Source organism: Myotis nattereri (genome assembly GCF_964212035.1).
Source record: "Myotis nattereri genome assembly, chromosome: 5".
NCBI lineage: Eukaryota > Metazoa > Chordata > Mammalia > Chiroptera > Vespertilionidae > Myotis > Myotis nattereri.
This window is the reverse complement of record NC_138080.1, coordinates 17,908,847-17,927,164: the sequence shown is the minus strand read 5'-3', so window position 1 is coordinate 17,927,164 and position 18,318 is coordinate 17,908,847. Positions and strand designations below refer to the sequence as shown.

General features: G+C 59.6%; 2 protein-coding genes across 2 annotated transcripts; both read right to left on the bottom strand.

The window, feature by feature from the left end:
- Positions 1-3,562: 3,562 nt before the first annotated feature.
- Positions 3,563-5,861, bottom strand: LPAR2 (lysophosphatidic acid receptor 2). The gene is made up of 2 exons (XM_081091556.1): positions 5,126-5,861; positions 3,563-4,423 (listed from the first exon to the last, which is right to left on the bottom strand). The coding sequence occupies exons 1-2, from the start codon at positions 5,856-5,858 to the stop codon at positions 4,107-4,109; spliced, it is 1,050 nt and encodes a 349-aa protein (XP_080947682.1). The 5' UTR covers positions 5,859-5,861; the 3' UTR covers positions 3,563-4,106.
- Positions 5,862-7,854: 1,993 nt separating this feature from the next.
- Positions 7,855-17,482, bottom strand: GMIP (GEM interacting protein). Its single transcript, XM_081091555.1, has 21 exons — positions 17,359-17,482; positions 16,342-17,069; positions 15,885-15,960; positions 15,719-15,776; positions 14,976-15,101; positions 14,831-14,895; positions 14,620-14,727; positions 13,989-14,069; positions 13,742-13,912; positions 13,515-13,652; positions 12,955-13,151; positions 12,533-12,639; positions 12,374-12,463; positions 12,006-12,083; positions 11,778-11,932; positions 11,438-11,626; positions 11,198-11,335; positions 10,899-11,095; positions 10,217-10,604; positions 8,826-8,892; positions 7,855-8,697 (listed from the first exon to the last, which is right to left on the bottom strand). The coding sequence occupies exons 3-21, from the start codon at positions 15,948-15,950 to the stop codon at positions 8,321-8,323; spliced, it is 2,796 nt and encodes a 931-aa protein (XP_080947681.1). The 5' UTR covers positions 15,951-15,960; positions 16,342-17,069; positions 17,359-17,482; the 3' UTR covers positions 7,855-8,320.
- Between the last annotated feature and the right edge of the window lie 836 nt (positions 17,483-18,318).

Sequence of the window (18,318 nt, the reverse complement as noted above, 5' to 3'; positions counted from 1 at the left end):
CGCCCCCCACTGGGAATGGAGCCCACAACCTGGGCATGTGCCCCAGCTGGGACTTGAACAGGTGACCTCTTGGTGAATGCGTCCACGCTCAACCACTGAGCCACACCGGCTGGGCTATACTAAGTTTTTTGCACTTATTTTCTCAAACCATGAGCTTGAGAACTGGGACTGTGCCAGAAGCCAGTATCTCTGCACACAGTAGCTAATAAATATTTGAAAAATTAATAAAAAAGCGGGGGGTCCTTTGTTTCCACCCAGCTCCCCGAGTGGCCCTTTTTCCTGATGGTTCCCACACCTGCTCAGTGACCCATCCCTTTATTCCCAAGTCCATCCTCCACAACTCCCCATTACCTGCACTCCAAATCCCCCACTTCATGAATCCCACTAACCATCTACTCGCACCCCAACATGCCTCTTCCCCCTCACAATTCCCTAACCCCCCTTCACCGTAGGCCGCCCCTTAAGCCCATCCCTCTCGCCCCGGGACGATCTCCTAACCGCCCCCCCCCCGCCCCCGTTAGCCCCATAAGCTTTTCAATCCGTTACATTTTAACCCCATAAACCCCTTTTCGTCCTCCTCAAGCCCCCGCACACCTGCTTCCCCGCTCAGACACGCACCCCGTGCGGTCCCCCAGACACCCCGCCGCGGGGCCCGCCCCTTCCTGGGCCGGACTTCGGGGGCTCCGGCCCCAGCCGAGCCGCGCAGCACCCCCCGCGCCCCCTCCAGGCTCCGCTCGCCCGGCGAGGCCGTGATCGGCCGCAGGGGTCTCCGAGCTGGGCCGGCGGGGCCTGGCGGCGGCCCGGAGGGCGCGGGGAGGAGGCGCCGAGCCTGGAGCACTCGCGTGAGCCGCGCCCCGACCCTCCCAGCCGCCGCGCGCCGCCCACGGGCACCCCAACAGCCCGCTCCACGGCCGGAAGGGCGCGGGGTTGTAAAGGCGCGTCACCCCCCCCCCCCCCCGTCCTCCTCTAGACCCGCTCCGCCCGCTCCAGTGGTCCTCAGGGTCCCCCACATCTCCGAGCAGCCCGCCGTCCCCCCAGGCACCCCTTCCTGCTCAGAATTTCCCTCGGCCCTCAAGGCTCCATCCACCTTCCCTGAGGGGCACCGACGGTGCTGGGAGGTGAGAGCTGAGTGGGCTTCTCAGCTGTACAAGTTGGTTCTGTTCACCGTACAAGGTCTGCCTTGAGCGTGACCACTCTCCTGTTTATTCACCCCCTTGCTCTGCAGCATTCCAGGCCCAGAAAACGCTACCACATGGGTAACGAAGGATACTTCCAGGAGACCAACCTGCGGTGCGCCCGAGACAGCAGCTCCCCAAGCGAGAGAAGAGGAACAGACTGGACAAGAATTACTTACGCAACTTCGTGGACTGCCTGGAGCCTGTTCGCTCTGAGGGCCGACCCCAGATGCAGGCTCAGCCCGGCTGCCAGCCCTCCCGGGCAGGGCTCCCATCGCTGCTGGAGAGGAGATGCAGTAACCACCTGGCGTGATTGGATTAGGGACCCCCTCGGTCCCCCTCCCCCAAAGAGACAGCAGGGAATGGAAATGAGTGATGTGGGCCAGCGTAATAACAACCTCAAAAGCTTCCTGATGAGTTGACATTTGGCCCCAATAACAGGAAGTACTAGGCCGTGGGCGCCATGGAGAGCGAAAGCCCCGCTGAGGAAGGTCAGCTGCTAGCACAGTTCTTGCACAGGCGGCCTGAAAATAGTGGGCAACTTTGGTGTCCGTTAGAGAATGGGGTGAGGGGATGGGTGTTTGAAAGCTTCAGAGACCAGCAGGGACAAAAACTTGAAGTCACCCGGTAGAGAATAGAGACCTGCAAGAGAGGGCACACTGGTGGGACGAAATCCCAAAGGAGAGTCAAGGACTGTGAGTTAGAACCTGGAGGATGCTCAGCCGGTGAAGCACAGAGCTGTCTTTCGAGGTCCTAGGAATTGGTCGGCTGCCTCGGCCCCCAAAATGACACATCTACCCAACAGGCCCAGAGCTCCATGGAGGCGAAGACAGCATCTTTCCTGGGCGGGTGCCCAGGCACCTGCTGGAAGCTGCCATCCTGGGTCATCACCTCTGGAGTTGCAGGCCCCAGGCCCCAGGCGCCATGCTGCCCACTTTGGACCCTGGAGAAGTACCCAGCACCCCAGTTCATTCTTGCCTCCTCACAAAGCTGCCTTAGGGCTTGGAGTTTCCCCAAAGGGAAGCCCAGCCCCATGTAATGTAAAAGGACCTAGATCAGTGGTTCTCAACCTTCTGGCCCTTTAAATACAGTTCCTCATGTTGTGACCCAACCATAAAATTATTTTCGTTGCTACTTCGTAACTGTCATGTTGCTACTGTTATGAATCGTCATGTAAATATCTGATATGCAGTATGGTCTTAGGCGACCCCTGTGAAAGGGTCGTTCAACCGCCAAAGGGGTCGGGACCCACAGGTTGAGAACTGCGGACCTAGATGTTTTTGGTTCCTTGGCAATGCGTACATTAGTAGCTTAAGAACTGGGCCTCAGCCCTAGCCGGCTTGGCTCAGGCGACAGAGCGTCGGTCTGCGGACTGAAGGGTCCCAGGTTCGATTCCGACCAAGGGCACATGCCTGGGTTGCAGGCTTGACCCCCAGTGGGGGGCGTGCAGGAGGCAGCTGATCAATGATTCTCTCTCATCATGGATGTTTCTCTCTCTCTCTCTCCTTCTCCCTTCCTCTCTGAAATCAATAAATACATATTTTTTAAAAAAAACTTAAAAAAAAGAACTGGGCCTCTGATGGGAGGCCTGCTTTCAGAATCGGCTGTTATTCTGTGTGTGAACCTGAAGTAGGGACATAACCCCAGCTCCTCCTTAGGTGGAAGCAGAGCATCCAGACCCTGGTCTACACTATGCCTAGCAGGTGCTTCTATGAACACCTGAGATGGGGCTCCTCATCAGGAGTCTGGTGTGTCTGAAGCCTTCAGGGGGCTGTGGGGTGAGGTGGGAAAAGCCAGGCTGAGTTTGTGACCAATTTCACACTTTGTGGGAACCAGAAGCTCCTTCCCCAGGGGCCTCTCCAGTCCCTGCATGCATCTCTGTGTCCTTTCAAAGCTGTGGAACCATGGGCCAGATCTCAACCTCTCAAAGCCACTGTTCTCACCTGAAAATAAGTGTAATACCTGCAGGTGATGGTTAAATAATGCACCGGAAGTGCTTATCAGTGTGCCAGACATCAGGGGAGCTTGAGAAATGGCAACACTCAAATCTGGCACCCTGCTCCATGGATCCCCCTACCCTGACTGTGGGTGTGCAGTGTGCAATGGGATGGACACGCACGACTGTTAACCTGGACTGGGACGAAAGGGCAGGCGGGAAAGAGAGGACTCACACGGTCCATGAACTACTCAGCTCCAGAGGATGAAGACAGGCAGTTGGCAAGATGGAGGCAAGGGAACAAGTGGAGAAGACAGACAAGAGGGAACAGATCTAAGTCTCCAAGCGCGATGGAGGAACAGCCAGCCAGAGACTGAAGGGGAATGAGAACAGGGCTGCGGAGATGGACAATTCTGGGACCTAGTGACAGACTGAGCTGACGACGGAAAGTGCTTTGCAGACCTCAGAGGAAAAATAAAAGTTTACTCCTTAATATGTCCTCCTTGTGGGTACCCTCAAGTCTAACGGGGACAGGCAAGCCCGGAGACTTCACGGGGCCACAAACTCTGCCCCTGAAGAATCAGCCTCAAGCACATGGTGCATCCATGATCTGTCCTTGTGACTTTGGGTATCATGGCCTGAGAGTCCTCATCTCTCCGACCTTTAACACACACCACCACGGACAAGGAAGCAGTCCACAGGGTTTACCAGGGATGTGCAGTGAAACAGGAACATGTCTGTTAAAACCCCCAAACCTGAGATGATTGAAGAGCCAGTTCCGGTACCCCATCTGACACTGTCCCGGGCACCTGGAGATGACCACGTACGCCCAGGCCCCGGAGCAGGCAGAGTTGTGTGTGTCTGCAGAGGTCTGGCATCCAGACCGAGGGTCTGCCTTTAATTCTGTCCTTCAAATTGGGTTGAACCGGGCACATCCACAAGTGGTCAGGGGTGCGAGCGGGCACTTGCTCCCTCCCGCTGAAGTCCAAGGTTGGCTAAAGGGTGGAATCCATCAGGGGGTGGCCATTCTCAGGAAGCATGATACGAGTGCTGGCGCCTGCGCAGGTGGAGGATGTGTAGTGGGCAGACTCCTGGGTGGACCGGCGGCGGAGGCACTGACAGCAGAGGAGGCGGCGGAAGGTGCGGCGCATCTCAGCATCGCGGCAGGAGTACACCACAGCGTTGACCAGGGAGTTGGCCTCGGCCAAGAGTAGGAAATACTTCTCCACAGCCAGGACGTTGCAGGACTTGCAGTCCAGGCCATCTAGGAGCAGCACCACCTGGCCCGGCGTCCAACAAACCACGAACGCCCCTGCGGGATGGAGCCCAAGGTGACCCACAGCTCCAAGCTCAGGCCTGGAGGGGTGTCCAGAGCTTGGACAACAGCTGTGGTTTGCAGTGCAAGGGAGGCTTGTCTTGCTGGCTTGGCAGGGTGATGGGGCAGAATTGCTAAGAAGGGTCTCTTTACACTGACTTATCTGCCAGAAGGGACACCTTTCTGAATTGGTGCACTGTGGCCAGAGCCCTGGGCATTTCTACATGGAGATCTGTTCTGTGGGGAAAAGACGTCACTGTGGGACAGGCCAGCTACTCCGTGGGGGGAAGGAGACCATTGGAAGAGTCACCCCTTGTTCTTGTGTGTTTGTGCGTGTGTGTGGGGGGGAGGGTGGGGGTGGGGGTGGGCATATCCTAATGGGAAGGCCTCTTGCTGCCTCCCCGACCCAGACCATCTTACATTGCAACAGCCAGTGACCATGTTACCCCCTTAAGGAATTCAGAACAAAATCTGACTTCTATCTCTGCCCTCTGAGGCTGTGCTGACCTGCTCTCCTCTCTGGAATTGCTGCCTGGGGTTCTCTGTCCTTCTGCCAGGAACTCTTTCCCCTTCTCTAGCAATTAGGTCTCTGCTCAGATATCACCTCCTTGGAGAACCTTCCCCACCCAAATCATCTCCTCCCATCACACTCCTCCATCAGGTCTTGGAGGAGTTGGGGGAAAGTGGGGTCCCACTCACCCAGGATGATGACAACAGTCTTGACCAGGCTGAGCGTGGTCTCACGGTAACGGGGGTGGCAGCTGACATGCTCCGCCATGCGCTGCACCCGCCGACGAACGTAGAAGAATATGCGGGTGTAGACAGCCACCATGAGCAGGAAGACGAGCAGGCTGGACAGGGCCCAGACCGCCAGGTAGGAGCGGCTGAGCAGGGGGGCCATGCGTGAGCATCTGTCCAGGGCACAGAGGCAGTGCCAGGAGTGGGCGGGCAGCAGCCCCAGGCCCAGCGCAGCCGCCCACACGCCCACAATGAGCAGGACGACGCGGCCACGGGGCAGGCGGCTGTGCAGCTGCACGGCCATCACGCTGCGGTGCCGCTCCACGGCGATGGCCAGCAGCGTGGCCACCGAGGCCGTCAGGCTGGTGTCCAGCAGACCCTGCCGCACGAACCAGCCCTGGAGCGAGAGCCGGGCTGTGCGCGGGCCCGTGTGAAACATGAGGAAGAGGTAGGCCACGCCGGCAAAGAGGTCAGCGGCGGCCAGGTTGCCAAGCAGGTAGTAAATGGGCTGGTGGAAGCGACGGTTCGAGGCGATGGCCGCGATGATCAGCAGGTTGGTCAGCAGCACCAGCACGCTGACCGTCAGGCCCAGGGCCACCACCACCACGTCCTTCGGCCGCCAGTGGGAGCTCAGCTCCTTGCCACTGTTGTTGTAGAAGAAGCCGATGGTCTCGTTGTAGTAGCACTGGGCCATGGTGACCACCTGGGGGCAGAGGAAAAGGTCAGTGCGGGCGGCACGTGTGGGAAGGACGCAGAAGGGAGCAGCACAGAGGGCAGGATCAGGACAAGAAGGCCAAAGCTCTCAAACTCAAAGGCCTCAGGGCAAAGTGGTGTTTGGGGGACCAGAGTGACCTAGAAAAGCACGCTCCGTGGGTTGTGGGTTGTGGGGTGCTGGTGGGACAGCTATTGCTCATTTACAAGTAAGACTCTCACAGCCTTAGCTGGCTTAGCTCACTGGATAGTGCGTCGGCCTGTGGACTGAAGGGTCCCGGGTTTGATTCTGGTCAAGGGTCCGCACGGAGGGTGCAGGCTCGATCCCTGGTCAGAGTGTGAGCCAGAGGCAGCCAACTGACTGTCTCTCTCATCAATGTTTCTCTCTCTCTCTCCCTCCCTTACACTCTTGAAAAAATATCCTCGGGTGAGAGTTAACAGAAAAAAGAAAAAGAAAGAAAAAGACTCTTACAGAAGTTACCTCCCAAATCAAACAACTGGCTGGGTTTGTTTGTTTGTTTGTCTCCCGCCCGCCCCCCAGTTGGTTCTGTTTTGTAACCTAAAGGAACAAACAAAATCCATCTGCCTAGTTCCACCAGTCTGGGTCCAGTCTGCTCTGGTCGGGAGGCTGGGTTAGGGCAGGACAAAGGGGTGTGAGCGGGGAGGGAGGGAGGCAGGGAGGGAAGCTCAGTGTCGGGGTCGCTGCAGAGAGCAGAGCTCAGGGGCATGTGCGCGCGGTGGGGCCTCGGCTGGGGCCCCGCAGGCGGTGGTGCTGGGCCTGGAGGTGACGGGGGCCGAGCGGACAGCCCGGGAGTTGGGCGACGGGCTTCGGACGAGAGCGCTGCCGGTGCGGGCGGGGTCAGGCCGCTCGGGGGACGCGGGCTCCGGTGGCCTCCGCGAAGGGCGCAGCCGGCGGGGCTTTCGAGCGCCCAGGCTGGGAGGAGGGCGAGGGGAGGAGGGCGAGGGGAGGAGGGCGGCACCTGGGCCCCGCGGGCAGGCGCCACACCCTCCCGGGGGCCCGGCCCACCCGCCCCGTCCGCGCCGGCCTCACCTGGGCGGTCCTTCACGCCGCAGACCGGGCGGCCGCGCAGCACGGAGGGCCGGGCCGGGCACCCATGGCCCAGCGAGCACGCAGGGAGCGCAAGTGTGAGTGCGCTCAGCGCGGGCGGCACACGGCGCGGGAGGCGGTGCCGCCCTCCCGGTCCTGTCCCAGCCGGTCCCGGCCCAGCCCCGGCGCCCCGCCCCCGCCCCTGGGGGCGCCCCGCCCCGCCCCCGCCGCGCGCGGAGCACAGGGTCGCCCGGAACCGCGGTCCCCCATTTCCTCCCGCCTCGCGGCCCCTCTCCACTTCCGGCGCGGGACCCCCGCCCGTCCCCGCACACCTCGCGCGCCCGCAGTTTCGGGCCTCGGGGCGGCAGAGTCACCCGCGGCTGGAGAACTCCCGCCGTGACCTCGCGCCGCCCGGGCTCGGCTCCGGGGGTCCCAGGGTCCGCACCCCGGCCCGGCCCAGCCCCGCTCCCTCGCGTCCAATCCGCCGCCGAGCTCCAGGCCCCGCCCTGATCCGCCCGGGCCCACCGCCCGGACCCCCGCCCCACCGCGGGCTCCCGGCGGGAGATGCCCGCGCCGCGGCCCCCGCGCTCTGCCGACCTCCTCGGCTGGCGGTCCGGTCCCGCCGCGCTGGTTTCTCGAAGTGCCGCCCCCGCGCCTCCCCGCCCCGGCGGCGCTGCCCCCTGCCCGGGCCCTGGGCTCCCGCAGCCCGGCCCAGAGCACACAGCTCCATTGTCCGGGTTATCTTCACTTTGTTATATTTGGTTATGCAGGACGGGCCGGGAGCTCCCGCAGGGCCGGGTGGCATGAGTCAGCTCGGTGCCCCGTCCAGCCTGACCGCCTATCGGTGCCCAAAGAAAGGCGGCCTTGGTTTCCCTGGTGGTAAAACGGGGCCAAAGGCTGCTGCCCTCACCTGGCAAAGAAAGACACTGACGGGCATAAGGACACAGTTTATTCAGGGGCCGTCAGACCCCAGGCACGACCGACCGACCGACTGGCCGGCCCGGATGTATCTGGCTGTCACTCCCCCGACTCCAGAAGCAGGTCACTTGGGGTCAGCGAAGGAGGTGGGCTGAGGTGGGAAGTGGCCACGACCAAAGTAGCCAACGGTACCCCTGTCCAAGGGGTCAGAGACTAGGGCGGACCCCAAGGATCCTGTGACCTGTATTGGACCTGAGTACTGACCCTGAGTGACCTCTGAACCTGAGTGGCCCTGATGCTTGGCAGTAACCCGTGTCTCGTGGGGGGATCCTGGTACACTGTCTCCAAAAGGGTTGGTCTTCCCCCAGGCCTGTAGTTTTTCCTTATAGGAACTCTCCTGATCCCCCAATATTGAACTCCTGGGGAGAAGTGAGTCTATGTCCTCCGTCCTGGGCCACTTGGTCAGAGGGCTGGGCCGGTCAGAGACGCTCGACTTCCTCCTCCTCAGGCGGAAGGTCCGGGCAGCAGGTGGCCGTGGGCACCTCCTCTCTGTGCAGCTTGGAGAGCAGCCGGGCTGTCTCCTGGGTAATCTCAAAGTGCTTGGGCAGTGGGGTGCGGCGAGGTGGATTGCCCTCAGGGGAGGCTGCAGCAGGGCCCGGTCCCCTCCCCCGCAAGCTCCCTTGAGGCCCTGATGTGACAGGAGTCTCCTCGTCAATTTTGTAAGCCACCAGGGCCAGGCTGGACAGCTGGTGGGTGACAGGCCGCACGCCCCCCCGGTGATACTTCACTGGCTGGCGGCTGAAGTAGCCACGGGACTGTGTCCCCAGGAGTGAGTCCTCGGGGCCTTGGCTGGACACTGTGGAATGGGGTGGTCACTGCTGAGCATCACTCGGCCTCTGGACATCCCTCCCGGGAGTCATCTCTCTGCCGAGCTACCCGGGCAGGGTACCCCCAGAACTCCCGGTTTACTCCCAACACACTCACCTTCCCCTCTCTCCTCTTTGGTGTCTTGGGCCACTTCCTCTCTCTGGTCACTCTGTGGAGTTAGAATCTGTAGGGAGAAACCCAAGACCAAGACCCCCACAATAAAATCCCAGTTCTCTGCGACTCTTGGAGAACCAAGAGTTTGTTCCTGGACATGCAAGTTCCTTTGTAGTTTTGGTGTCTGGGAAGATGTGGTGCCCTTAACTGTCCTGCTGTGCAGAGCAATGTTACTGGTCTCCACTGTGGGCTCTGAGGGCTGGGCCACCCGGCTTCAGCAGAAGCCAACCAGGCTGTGACTTACTCATCTCCACACTAGGATGAGGTGACGCTCCTTCCTGTTCTGTTCTCTGCAATCTTATGCCCAGTTAGCTGTATAATCTCCCTATTCTGCCTTTAGCTGAATGCTAATAGCAGCCTGAGTTCTTTCTATGAGTCAGAACCGTCCTGAGCAGTTTGAGTCATTCCAGCTCTCAGAGTCCTACCGCTTACCAGCAACCCTAGGGACTGCAGTGGAGGAGGTCTGCACGCTCAGGAGTGGCAGGTGTAGCAGAACCCGAGGGACCAGGAAACCTCCCAAGGGGTCTCCTCTGTAAATGGTTTTCCCTAACAGTATCTACCGCTCGGGGCTGTGGCGAGAATGACAGGAAGCCTGTAAAGTGCTCACGTATAGTAGGTGACCTCTTTGGCCTCGCCTTCCCTTCATTCATTACACCATGGAGCTGTGCCTTCAACACACCAGGCATGCTCCCACCTCAGGGCCTTTGCATTGGCCATTCCCTTTGCCTGGAACGCACTTACCCTGCCCTTCCCTGGCTTATTTCTCCTTCACAACCTCCCAGTCTTTGTTCAAATCCACCTTCTCCAAGAGACCTGCCCACACCATCCTACTTACTGCTACAAACTGTCCATCACCTCTCACCTCCTGTCCCTGATATCCCTTACCTTATGCTACTCTTTCTTTCCTCTATAGTACTTGTCACCATGTAACATCCTATATAACTAACTCTGTATCATATTTCTTGTTTATTGCTGGTTGCTTTCCCATGAGAATGCAGGCACCAAGAGAACAGGGTCTTTGGATATTCTGCTCACTGATGTATATGTAATGCCAAAAGCACTGCTTGGCACACAGTAGGTGTTAAATAAGTATTCTGTTGAAGGGATGAATGATCACCCTCTGCAGGGCTGTATCCTATTGTCACTCCATTATTAACGCTCCCTCCCCTCCCCAATTCCACTCCTCACTTCTCCTTCTAGAATGAGCACAGGGTACATAAGGAAGGAGTGAAAGAGAACATTTTAAAGGGAAAGGAAAGGAGGAGAGAGAGCGAATGAGAAGATGAAATGGAGAAAGGACCCTCCCCATGTCTGTGGGCCCAGCTGGTTCCTACCTCAGAGGGCATGACCTCGGGCTGCTTCTCCAGGGCACTGTGGGGCTCAGGGTCTGGGTCTGAATCTGAGGGTAAGGTTGGGGGCAGGGGATCTGGGGCAAGGTATGGGGGTGCTGGCTGGAGGCTGGTTGTGAGGGGCCCAGGGCCTGGGCTGGGGTCTTGAGGTGGGAGCTCAGTGGCCAGGGGGAGCTCGTCCATCCCAAAGATCTGCTCATAGTGCACTATGAGGAACTCGACAAGCTGGGCCTGGTGCCCGAAGTCCAGGAGGCAGGTAACAGAGCCGGTGGCAGCTGCCCCAGGATCGTCCGGTGGCCGCAGCAGCGTGGGTCCAAACACAATGCCCAAGTTGTTGGCAGACATCTTGTTTTCCTCAAACTGTGCAGCCACCCTGGGGTGAGGAGAAGGAAAGGCACAGAGTGCACAGTCGTCACTTATCAGGTGGGACCTGGAGGCCGGACTAGTGGTGACTTGCCCAAGTCACGGTCAGTGCCCTGGTCACAGTTGGAGACCAGCAGCTCTATGCCCAGCCAAGGGGTGCAGGAGTAGGCACCGAAAGTCAGAAGTCATGTATTAAGGCTCAGAGCTTAGAAAATACATGCAAAGGTCAGAGGTCAGTGTCAGGGGTCAGTAGTCACATGTCCAGTTGTCACAGATCCACTTCAAGGTCAGGGACAGTGCACACCTGAACAGATGAGCCACCAGATGCCGCAGGGTGTTGTAGTTAGAGTCAGGCAGCTGCACCAGGAGGGCCTTCAGCAAGCGAATAACCTCAGGACTGGGACTTGGGGTCTCAGAGTCGTGCCCGGGGTTTGCATGCAGGGTTTTAGCCAGAGAGATGAAGGCATCGTAGAAGTGGGAGGGGACCACGGGGTCAGTGAGCTGGGGGTGGAATGGCAGAGGGAACATGGGTGTGGGTAGGCTGCAGAGGGTCCTTAGCCTCAGCCTGCCCAGCTGGCCCTGCCCTGTCCCCTGAGCACCCACCTCCTGGAGGAATCGCTTGAGCACAGTTGAGACATCATGAGGTGAGTTCCCAGACAGGTCCACCAACGCTCGGCCATTCTCGAAAGCCTGACACAGCCGTTCTACACGGATTCGGGACCCGCTGACCCGATAAATGCCCTGTAGGGTAGGGTGGGAAATAAACACCTGGGTAGTAATCCAGCCATGGAGAGGGCCAGGCCACTGCTGGGGATGGTCAAAGGTCAAGGGTCAAGGTAGCACCTGCACAGCCAGAGCGCGCTGTTCTATCTCAGCCGTGCACTTGGTGACGACAAAGGGCACCTCCTCCGGGAAGTCCCTGGGCAGCTGCAGGAAGTTGACCCCGAAGAGGGGTGTCCGGGCTGGGAGCCGCCTGTGCCCACAGAGGATCAGCAGAGTCTCAAGGCAGCGCTTGTGGCAGGTCAGAAAGCACTGTGGGGGGGGGGGGGGGAGCAAATCCATTGGTGGCAAATAAACATTAACTTAGAAGGCGTTTTGCATAAATAAAGGACGGTTTCCTGAAAAGGTCAGGGAGGTCATGGGGGGTCAGCAGAGAGCGCTGGGTCACCGGCCCGGGCCACACCTCCTCACATTCGGTCCCGCTGACCATGAAGGCCTCACACTCGCGGCACTTGGCTGGGCCCCTCAGTCGCCGCAGCCGGTGAGTCTGGGCTGCGTTGGAGAGCGTCCACTTCCTGAAGGGGCTGCCGGACCCGTTCTCAAGCCCGTCTCCCAGGTCTGTGGGAAAGTAGGGTGAGGGGGGCCTGGTCCATCCCGGCCCCCGTCCTGCCCCACCTGCTTCCAGCCTTACCAGGGTCTCGCTCCTCAAAGTCATCTGAAGACTCAGTGCCTGTGGATGAGACCTTCACCAGCCGCCTCGAACCAGGGCCTGGGGTCAGAGGGTCCCAGAGGCTGGGGTCATAGGGGTCATGGGGAAGTTCCAAAGCTAAGCAGACTTTCCTAGTTTTCAGGCCTTTCAGAACCACCCCCAGATATCCTTGGGGAAAGGGCTGAAGGTGTGTACGTGGGGGGTCAGATAGGTCAGAGGCTGAAGAAATAGGTCAGGAGTATGGGTAGGTTAAAGGTCGAAGGGTAGGTTAAAGATTAAAGGTCAGAGCCTGGCCAGGGCTGGAGGAGGGTCAGAGTTAGGAGTGGGTCAGGGCCAGGTCCTGGCCCCACCTGGGCTGGAAGTGGGAGAGTCCAGGGATCGAGACTCGCTGCTACCGCCCACGCTGTCCACGTCGCTGCCTGGAGTGGGGCCCGGAGTCCCTAGGAGGGAAGAGGTCAGTGAGGACGACCCTCCCCAGCACCACTCCTCCCAGCCCTCACTGCACTCACCCTGCCAGCCGGCGCCTGTGTCCTCCCCAGGGCCTGGCTCAGCTGCACTCTCATCCAACCGAGGAGGCGGGGGGCCGGAGAGCTTTTTCTTTGTGTCTAGAGGGGAGCTGAGAGGACAGGTTTGAGGGCTCTGAGAACCAGGACACTGGCCAAGGCGATAGCACCCAGGCTCCGCATCGTGCATCCAACTCCAAGTACTTGGGTCTGCAAGCCCTGAGGTGTAGAGCATGTGGCCAGTGCATCGATCTTAAAGTCCCGACCCTCCCAGGACTGGGGCAACCCCCGCTTCCCGGATGAGAGCCTTGGGTACTAAATCCAAGTGCTGAGGCTTTGAGTTCTTTGACCCCAAGTTCTCAGCCCAAGACGCCAACAGCCCGCCCCATGTCTGGGGCTCCTTCCTGACTCTGCTCCTAGGGGCCCACCTGTGCGGGGTAGGAACAAACTCCTGGAAAGAGAAGGCAGGTGGTGGGGGTGGCGGGGCCTCTGGCTGCAGTGTCCGCACGAACTCCTGGTAGCGCTGGCCAGGCTCGAAGGGCGCGCAGCATTCGGCCAGGGCGGTAAAGGCGCGGGGACCACGCTCTGCTTGCGCCCCTCGAAGCCGGAACAGTCCCAGGGTCACCTGCCGGGTGGAGACCACGGAGACCACACATGAGAGGGGGCGTGGAGTCAGACAGTGGAAGGCAGCCTAGGGATGAGGGTGTCACCGGGGCGGGTGGCCGGTCAGGGTCATCCTGGGAGCAGGACCCCACAGGAGTGGGACCTAGGCAGAGGTACATCGAGGGTGTGAGGCAGGGACTGGCCATCATGGAGACGGAGTGGGTCCTGGTACCCTGGAGGCAGTTTAGGATCTGACCAGCCACCCCCCGGTGACACCGTCACCCCCACTCCGTGTCCCAAGAAGACTTAGTGGTCACTTCATCCTTTCTGCCCGGATCCAGAGATGCCAGGAGGGAGGGGCGCTCGGCTTGGGGTAGGGTCTCACCCGCCTCATCACTTCGTCCCCCTGCAGCACCAGCTTGCGTATGTGTGACACGATTCGCTGTTTGGTGGCCTCTAAGTCCTGCTGCCTCGCGTTGGCCTCACGGACGCAGGCCTGGTACAACGCCTCTGCCTCCTGCACCTGGAGAAAGCAAGGCCCGGGTACAGGTGGGAGACAGCATGGGGTGGGGAGCACCGAAGCACCAGGGGGCCGAGGGGCAGGGTCACCACCTTGGCCTGCGCCTCCTCTCGGGAGCGCCGCCGCCGCTCTTGCTGTTTGCTGTGTCCCGGCGAGGCCTGGGGGGCTGGGTCCTCCGAGGAGGCCTGGGCGCGCACCTGCAGGTCCTCGCTGCGATGCAGGTAATGGAGCTGGGCTCTCCGCAGTGCCTGCACTGCTTCGTTCTGGGGGAAGGGCAGGAGCCCAGTCAGTGCCCCGTCCTCCCCTCCCCTAGCTCATCCTCACCCTCCCGGGCCTCACCATCCGCTTCTGCTCTTTCAGCCACTGCTCCTTGAACTCCTTCCGCCACTTCTCAATCTCAGTCCGTTTGGCGGCCAGGGGCTGGCAATGATGGGGGACGGGGATGCTGCCTCAGGGCCACCGGTCCTTCCGTTCCCTGAGGCCGGGTGCCTGCCACCCTCTGGGTCCTTTTCAGGGTCTGCAGTCTCCCAGAGGGTCTTCTCACCCAGGGCACCAGGACTCACTCCATCTCCACGAGAGCCAGTCCCTGCCTCAGACCCGGAATGTACCTCTGCCTAGGTCCCACTCCTGCGGGGTCCTGCCCCCAGGATGACCCTGACCAGCCACCCCCCGGTGACACCGTCACCCCCACTCCGTGTCCCAACAAGAAGTCTTAGTGGTCACTTCATCCTTTCTGCCTGGATCCAGAGATGCCAGGAGACTCTTCCTGGGCACACTCAGCACCTCACCTTGCGCCCCACCAACAAACAAATGCAGTTTTGCAATCGCACAGGAAGCCTGGCTTGAATCTCTGCTGGGTAACCTTGGTCAAGTTCCTCAGCACGCATGGGCCTTAGCTTCCTCATCAGCAAAAGAGCACTGACGCTGAGTGGAGTGAAGGGAATGGTCGTGGGCAGCATGGCTCCCTCACCTGGTAGTAGTCTCTTTTCTGCTGGGCCACTGTCTCCATGGCCAGGGCTCCCAGGCTGAGGTCGTGCTCCAGAAACAGGGCGTAGATGTACTGCAGGGGCATGTGGCTCTGGGGTGGGGGTGGAAGATGCTGAGGATCTAGGGGTGGGGTTGGGCTGTGGTTCTTTCCAAAGGGTTTGGGCTCTGGGGCGTGGGGGGCTGGTCATGGTTACCTGCTGGTGGATTGACACCTTGCCAGCCTCGGCGATCTTCATAATGCTTTTGGTAAAATCTACCTCTGGGGGGAGACAGCAAGGGTCTGAGCTGGGCAGGGAGGGGGAGCTGCCTGGAGCCTGGGACCGGTGGAAGGACCCTCACCAAGGCTGGCTCTCTTCTCGGTCCAGGCTAGCAGCTCCTTCGCATAGCGGCTCCAGGTCTTGGCATACTCCAGGGCTGCGTCCACACCACCCTTGGTCCGAATGAGCCGCAAGTCCAGTTCCTCCCCTGGGGCAGACAGGTGGACCTCTGACCTCTGAATCCTAAACTCCCTTGAAACCCTAACCTCACTGGAGCCTCTAGACCTGACCAGTGACCTTTATTCTACACCCTATGACTCCCCAAAATACCCTTTACAATGACTTGCAATTTTATGCGGATTCTCCACCCAGACTGGGGCTCCCTGAGGGCAGGGGCTCACATCCGCTCTGTGCACTGCAGTGTCCCAGGTGCACAGGACAGGCAGTCGGTGATGACTTAAGGCAGTGGTTCTCAACCTTCCTAATGCTGCGACCCTTTAAAACAGTTCCTCATGTTGAGGTGACCCCCAACCATAAATTATTTTCATTGCTATTTCATAACTGTAATCTTGCTACTGTTATGAATCGTAATGTAAATATCTGATCTGCAGGATGTATTTTCATTGTTACACATTGAACATAATTAAAGCATAGTGATTAATCACAAAAACAATATGTAATTATATATGTGTTTTCCGATGGTCTTAGGCGACCCCTGTGAAAGGGTCGTTCGACTTGCAAAGGGGTCGCGACCCACAGGTTGAGAACCACTGACTTAAGGGAAGAACTTTCTGGCCCCACCTCCTGGCTTCAAACCCCCCCTACCTGTAAGGGGTGCAGGGCCCTCTGGGGAGGGGCCACTCCAATGGCTGGTTTCACTGGTCTGAGGGGGAGGGAGACAGCATTCAGGAACATACAGGGCAGGGGACCCCTCCTTAAAGCCCCTCCTCCTGGAGGCCCTCCTTCCTGCCCCCTTGGCTCCACCTCTCACCACAGTGGCCTTGGGGGTCTTGTCAGGCTCTGGGTCTCCTGAAAGTATAGGGTCTCCAGCCAGCATCTCAAGGGTCCTGGGAGGTAAGGGTATCAGGATACCACCCTCCACCCAGGCTGTCCCGCTCAGGGTGCTGAGGGTCCCAGGGAATTTTGGCAGATGGTCCTGATACCACCTCAGTGACATCTCTTATATCTGGGAGGTCTAAGGGATGGGGTTTTGGGGGACAACCAGGTGAGCTTTTTTATGAGACAGGAGACAGAGTTTGACAGGTTACAGATAACTTTGGGATTCAGAGAGTGGGATTATAGGGGTGTCAAATGTTTTAAGGGGTCACCAGAGGATATGTGGGGGTTCTAGGACCACTATAGGGATTTCCAGTGGATTTTGGGGGGGTGAATTTTGGGTGTTTTGGAGATTTTGGCAGGATTTGGGGGCGACCCAGTCTGAGACTCACGCGTTCCCCAGCGAAATTTCAAGGTTGTCCAGGCTCCGAAAGATGTCACTGTACCTCTTCCTGCTCTCAGGAGCCGGGGGAAGCCCTGAAAGCGGGGGTCATGTATGGGTACACGAAGCCTCCTTCAGTCCACAGCACCTCCGGTGGCTGTTTGGAGGTGGGGAGAGAGAAAGAAAGAGGAGCAAGACAGAAAGTTCTGGTTCTGTAGGGAGTGTGGGATGGGGTGGGTGTCTGAGTTGGAATGGAGGGAGGGTGAGCTTGGGTGGGTGGGGCTGACTTTGCCAGGCAGATGGACTCAGGCACAGCCCAACACAGAGAGCAGAGACAGCCACAAACACACGGGCTCAGAGGCAAAGAGACAAAACAGATGCCCCAGATGCAGTCACACTGTCCCCAGGGGCGAGAGCCAGCCTGGCAATGGAGCCACATGGAACTCAGGCCAGACAGATGGAAATACACATGGGACAGACAGGCAGAGAGCTGTGGCAGAAACACTGGCAGACCGAACCATCGGGCCATGAAGACTGATGACTGACACTCAACATGCACAGAGAGACACAAACGACAGCCCCCGAAACAAGCGGAAACTTGCTACATTTCTGCAACAGCTTCTCCCGCCCTTCTTCTGGGGGCCCCATCAGCGTTGCTCCTCCCTGGGCTGCGGAGCAGCAGGTGCGGATCCTGCTGCGCGGTCGCCCTCTCCCCTCTCCATCCGCGGTTGTTGCACCCTGCCCCCATCACAAATATCAAAAGCAGAAGCAGCCACTTCCCCTTCCTGGGCCCCTTCAACCAGGCATCCGGGGTGAAGACTCCAAGGGGGAGGGGGTCAGGGACTGGTGTCCCGGGCTCCTCTCGGCTTGGGGGGGGGACGGTGCCCACAATGGAGGATCCCCGGCGTCCTCCCCATTCAGGAACTCCTTCCCCTGCTCTAGGACAGAGAGGGACAACCATAGGCCCTCAGTTTAGGAAGCGGGTATGGCTGGTGCCCCTCCTGATCCCGTACCCCGGACCGCCTACCCGGCTCTGCTGCGTCCATGGCCTACGGGTTGCTCGGTGGGGACAGGGACTGAGATGATGGAACCGCCGGCTGGGCCTAGCCCAGATTTTCTGCTCGGGCTACCACCAGCTTCCGCGTCTCCCCGCCCCGTGGCAGGCCACGCCCCCACTTTATCAAGCTAAACACGCCCTTGCCAGAGGCCACGCCCCTACGTTATTAAGCGAAACACGCCCTTGCCCGAGGCCACGCCCCCGGGCTCGGAAGCGCTGAAGGAGCTCCCAGCTCCAGGGCAGAGATGCTGTAAGGCCAGTGCCTCCTGGGCGGCCACCCCACACCTGGGCACTTCAGGACTCCATCTTGGCCAGGGTTCTCCTTCCCAGATCTTTGCGCGGTCCCAAAGCGCCAGCTCACTCCCCCAGGAGTGACCCGAGTCCACCGGTTTTCGACCCTTCCACACACCCAGTGACATCCTGCTCAGGGCTCCGTGGACCCCCGAACCCGTCCAGCCGGACTAGAGACATGGAGCCCCTTGTGGAGGCCCGCAGTCCTGCCCAATTACAGGCGAATCAGAAGTCACCTAACACTCTGTGCCCAGAAACTCCTGGCCTGGGGGACTCCCAGTGACCCTCAAAGCTAGATCAGGCTCTTGAGGGCCAATTACAGCGTGGCCCTCCGTTCTTTTCAGGCCTGGGGTGGGATGGGGTAGTGATGAGGGCGGCACAGAAACCCTCCCCTGAGCCCCCAATCATCCCTGGCAAACCCAATTCCAGACTGCTCTCCGGAGTCGCCTCAAGTTGTCGCAGGGATCTGGCCTCCCTCTACATTCCACATGACCACAGCAACCCTCTGCAGGCTGCGGTCTGGGGCCACTCCCCCCCGGGACCTTGGCCAGCCAGTGCTCATCATGCTCACAGGTATCCCCGGCTGGTCCCTGCTGCTTCCCAAGGCCTCCCAAGGCCTCCCAAGGCCTGCAGGCTACA